Raw genomic sequence first — 4913 nt, 5'->3', positions numbered from 1 at the left:
AAGTTTCGACCTGACAAATAATGACCACTTTACGCATTAGTGCGTAAAAAAGCACCATCTGTACTAAAAATAACTATTACCGATTCTCATTTTTGAAAAACAAATCTTATTTTATCAAACATTAGGATTTGTTTTACCTATTAAGTAGTCACTAGTTCATCCCAGGGAGCCAGTCCTAATAACTTTATCTTGAGTGTGATACTGATAAATTTATAATCTGTAAGCATTAAGAAAGTTTGATTTTTATAAAACGCCGCTCTAGAAGTCGTTGTAATTAGTAGTTAATATTAATAGTGACTGTAACTCGGCAACATGTTACGGTTAACTAGGTACCTAAAAGTTTGAAACTCCTCAAAAGTTATTCCTTAAGTTCCAAGTTTAACTAAATTTTACAACAATAACAACTTTTCGAAACGCGAGAACACCGATACTTATACATTATTTAATTAAAAGCTGTGCTAAAAGCACATTGTATATTTAAATAAACGATTATCTAATTGCAACTTTTAGTAATGATCTAGTAAGAAATGGTAGCATAAATAAAATATGTAATTACTAGTATTATCTCTCTTTACTCGAGAAAACAATTCTATCAATTTGTACTATTTGTAGACACAATTTTCCAAATGGAGAATTAGCCTGGTTTTTGCAATAATAGCCTTAATTAATAAAGATAGATATAATACCTGCTTACAGATACAGAGCTTGGGCAAACAAACTTCCCACATACCTAATGGTGAGAGACGAGACTGCAATTTTTTCGAGTTAGTCGGTTAGTGACCTTGCAGGTAGTGGGTTCGAATCTCGATAAAGTTCCCGTCTTCCCGAGTCATGGATGTTTCCTATGTAGGTATATAAAACTACCTACTTAAATGTCTTAAATATGTATTTAGCCGAAATGACACAATCGTTGACGCTCGACGCCGATCAAAGCGCAGTCGTTCGCCAACGTATCGCGCCAATACGGAAAAGCGATAACGAGAACGATATAATAGTTTGTGCTCTTGGCTACGTAACTTAGATGGCATTTATTTATATACCTATTATAAATATCTACTATATACTTGGATAATTAAAGAAAACCTGTAAAAATATTGAAGAAAACCTATTTTTGTTTAAACCACTTAATCAACTCAAATTAAAAATTGAAATAGATATCATATACGCGCGAAAGAAAAAACGACAAGGCCCACTGGTGGCCACTCAAATTAAGTTGACTTTTGATTCGGTCATTCAATAATTTAGGTATTTATTATTCTTATTACAGTTTTAAAGCAGCGGATGGCGGGTTTCCATAGATTATGATAGTTTATAGTTTAGAAACTTACCATTTTATATAATAATCATCCATTCAAGCGTTTAAACATTTTGTGAAGCAATTCAAGCAATGACTAATTTGTCCTGGGTTGCCAATAACGTTGTTTGTCACGGTACGATTAGTTCCGACTCTTCCGACATTGCGAAACTATGTCGTAACACTTGATTGTAACTCTTATTATATCGTCATCATGTATTTATTAAGTAGGTACGCTAAAAAGGCATTTTTTTTTTCTGAAAATATATCACGTGATATTTTTTTGCGGTAAGATAATGGATGTAACGCAAGATATCGACGAGATCTGTTTATATTAATATCGGAACAAAGTAATTTATCTTGAAATAATACTTTAAAACTGGATTAAAGATCCCAGTTCCGGACCCCAGTCCCAGTCCGACTTTAATTATGGGTATAATAGATGTGTAAACTTTACTGTGTTAAGATACATTAATATAATAATATTTGATTTGAGTGATAATTCAAATTAACCAAAATTACAGTTAAATCAACCTATCTCAAAAACTATAAGAGATACTTTGATCAAACCAAAAATCGTTGAAAGAGTTAATTAGCATGCATCACCTCTATTTTTTTTAGAATTTTATACCCCGTAGTTATAAAAATAGAGGGGGGGGGGACATACTTTTTACGACTTTGAGAGCTGATATCTCAAAAACCGTTCACTTTAAGAAAAATGTTTTTTAGAAAACTTTATATCATTTTAAAAGACCTTTCCATTGATACCACACACGGGTATGTACATCGAAAAAAAAATTTTCATCCCTCAGTTACATGTATGGGGGGCCCCACCCCCAATTCTTTTTTTTACTATTTAGTGTCATAATTTTGTAGCGGTTCATACAACACATATTCCCATCAAATTTCATCACTGTAGTACTTATAGTTTCCGAGTAAATCGGCTGTGACAGACGGACAGACGGACAGACGGACAGACGGACAGACGGACATGACGAAACTATAAGGGTTCCGTTTTTGCCATTTTGGCTACGGAACCCTAAAAAAGACAACAATATGGCAACAATATATTTACAGCGTATTAAAAAAAACACTAGACTTGTCATACAAAATTATGTTAAATTTAAATTTGCGAGCCATTTATCTTCCTTGACTTGAACATTTTTAGCTCCACTCATACCAAGTCCAAAGGGAGCACTGGCAGACGTTCGCAGGTAGTATAAACCGCGAGTTGTGGACGACGATCCATAACCTAGCACTGCGAAATCGTTATTCTCACATTTGTTACCTATAAATGACTGCCAATTCACACACTTAACACCAACTATAGTTTTTGGGCTTCTAATACTTTCTGTGTATAGTTGAGCTGCGCGCAAATGACTGCACGAAGGTGACATACACCCCGGTTGGTTCGGGCCTCCGCCATTAACATAAAAGTCTGCGTGGCCCAGCGGTTCAATTACACCTTGGACTAGTCTATTTGAATGCACAACGTCAACATAATTCGCGTCCAATTTATCTAACCTCTGGTCCGCATAAGCGTACGAGAAGCACGGGCCGGCTGGATCCAATCCAGTAATGCGGCCCAAATTGCGGCCTTTGTAACGTCGAAAATACTTCCCCGCCCATCCGGCGATGTGCGCCCCGAGACTGATGCCGAGAAGATGAAAATCCTCCGAATTAGCTCCGAACTTTTCCAAATTGGCCAAAAGATTAGCGAGCCGTTTTCCAACCAAACGAGAGTTGTGAACGGAAAATATATAACCCTTATTAATCAGTTCCTCTGCGTCGATCATCATTACATTAAACATAGCTTTTTCATTGTATGCCTTAGCCATATCTAGAGGCACTTGAGACTGAGAGCTATCTCTATATCCGTGAATGATTATCTTGGTCTGTTTAGTGATATCAAACATTAAACCACTCGTCAAGGCTTTGAACGATTCATCGATAGGATATGTCTTCATCTCATTTCCGTCGATCCACACAATTTTCATTGTTTTAACTAGTTCATTATTCGCATTCATCGAACTGTACCGAAGATCCATGATTGCTCTACCTGAAAATAACAGGTATGTATTACATAATAGAATATTAAACTGGATAAAATCACTTGTATACAATGTAACACTCACATGCACTGGATAGCTTAATATAGACGTTTTCAGCAAAAGACAGAGCCGAATCGGAGCCAGTGGTTTGCGCTAGTGACGGCGGTATCAGACAAAACACGGCCAGTAGCGGCACGACGATACTGTTCTGGTGCATGGCATAGGCCCTGCGATAACACGGTCACTGTGTCACTGGCGGGCTATCGGAGAAAGGTCTCTCTCGCAGCCGGCACGGGAGGGGAGGGGCTATCAGATCTAGACCACTTACACGCATCGCCACACTTGCTCTCGGACACTCGTTTCGCCATTACGTAAACAAATCACAATATATAGTATGCACGTACTGCACATTTTTATTGCCAACTGTATATTGCTCAATTAACGAACTTTGTGAAATGGCAATCCTGGCTGACGTAATGATAATGTAACATTAATTTGATCTGTAATTTTGAACCCGGCACGTTGTGTAAATGTATTAAACTCCATTTTTATCAAATAAGTACGTCATTAATCCAACCTACTATGATATAATATAATTAAATTATACTTATACCACTACATATACATAAACATAAATGCAAGTGTCATGAGATGACTGACTGAGTGATTAATAGTACGAGTTCTTAACCAGATCTATAGTCCCGTCTGGCAGAAAGCATGAAACTTGGCATGTATATAGCTTATAGGGTTATAAAAAAAAATAGAAGTGGAAACACGCCGAGGTGTCAATGTTTCTCCTCCTTCCCCCCACTTTTGTATCCCTGTTTTCAGTTTTTTTATATTTCCATGAAAACCGTAAAAGCTACAATAATAACGTCTAAGAGAAATATATTATCTATAAAATTCTCTACAATATTGTCTTTGGAAGTATATAGCTAGAACTTATAATTTTCAAACTATGCTCATTTTCCCTTTGCCATATTTGTGTTTGGTGACCAGTAGGATAAGTAAGGCCAGCGACTTTGCACTTTTGCCTGTGGCGATGCTGCTTGGCAAAATTGTTCCTTGGGTCAGACTGATCCGATTTAGCTCAAAAGTCATGAAATCGCACATGACTACTCCCCACAAAGAGAAGGGGAAAAAAATAGGACAGGTGAGCCCAAAACCGAGTTCTGATGATGGGATCCTGGAGAAGTCAAGGGATCTCCTCAAATCTTAAAGGCATAGATATATTGATTTTTGTGTTTTTGAACAGCATGCATTTACGTTCAGAACAGTGACATTTAATGCAGTGGAACCTGCTGATGATCATCAGAACGTTACTCCTCAAAACTGAACGGCAGACTTATAATGACTTTGGTATTTTTATAAGAACATCATGCATTTACGTGCAAAACAACGACATTTGGTGCAGTGTAACTCCTGATGATGATCAAAATGAAACTCCTGAAATCTGAACGGCGCACTTAAAGTGACTTTGGTGTTTTTATAAGAACAACATGCATTTACGTTCAGATTAGTGACATTTGGTACAGCTGCTGATGATCACCAGAACGTAACTCCTCAAA

At 36.9% G+C, this 4913-nt stretch overlaps 1 protein-coding gene across 1 annotated transcript; it reads right to left on the bottom strand.

Annotated features, from left to right (window-relative positions):
• Positions 1-2347: 2347 nt before the first annotated feature.
• LOC125229641 (phospholipase A1-like) lies at positions 2348-3575 on the bottom strand. The gene is made up of 2 exons (XM_048134525.1): positions 3430-3575; positions 2348-3353 (listed from the first exon to the last, which is right to left on the bottom strand). The coding sequence occupies exons 1-2, from the start codon at positions 3560-3562 to the stop codon at positions 2407-2409; spliced, it is 1080 nt and encodes a 359-aa protein (XP_047990482.1). The 5' UTR covers positions 3563-3575; the 3' UTR covers positions 2348-2406.
• Positions 3576-4913: the final 1338 nt, after the last annotated feature.

The sequence above is a fragment of the Leguminivora glycinivorella genome, chromosome 9 (genome assembly GCF_023078275.1).
Source record: "Leguminivora glycinivorella isolate SPB_JAAS2020 chromosome 9, LegGlyc_1.1, whole genome shotgun sequence".
In the NCBI taxonomy this organism is placed as follows: domain Eukaryota; kingdom Metazoa; phylum Arthropoda; class Insecta; order Lepidoptera; family Tortricidae; genus Leguminivora; species Leguminivora glycinivorella.
This window is presented reverse-complemented; position numbering and strand designations above follow the sequence as displayed.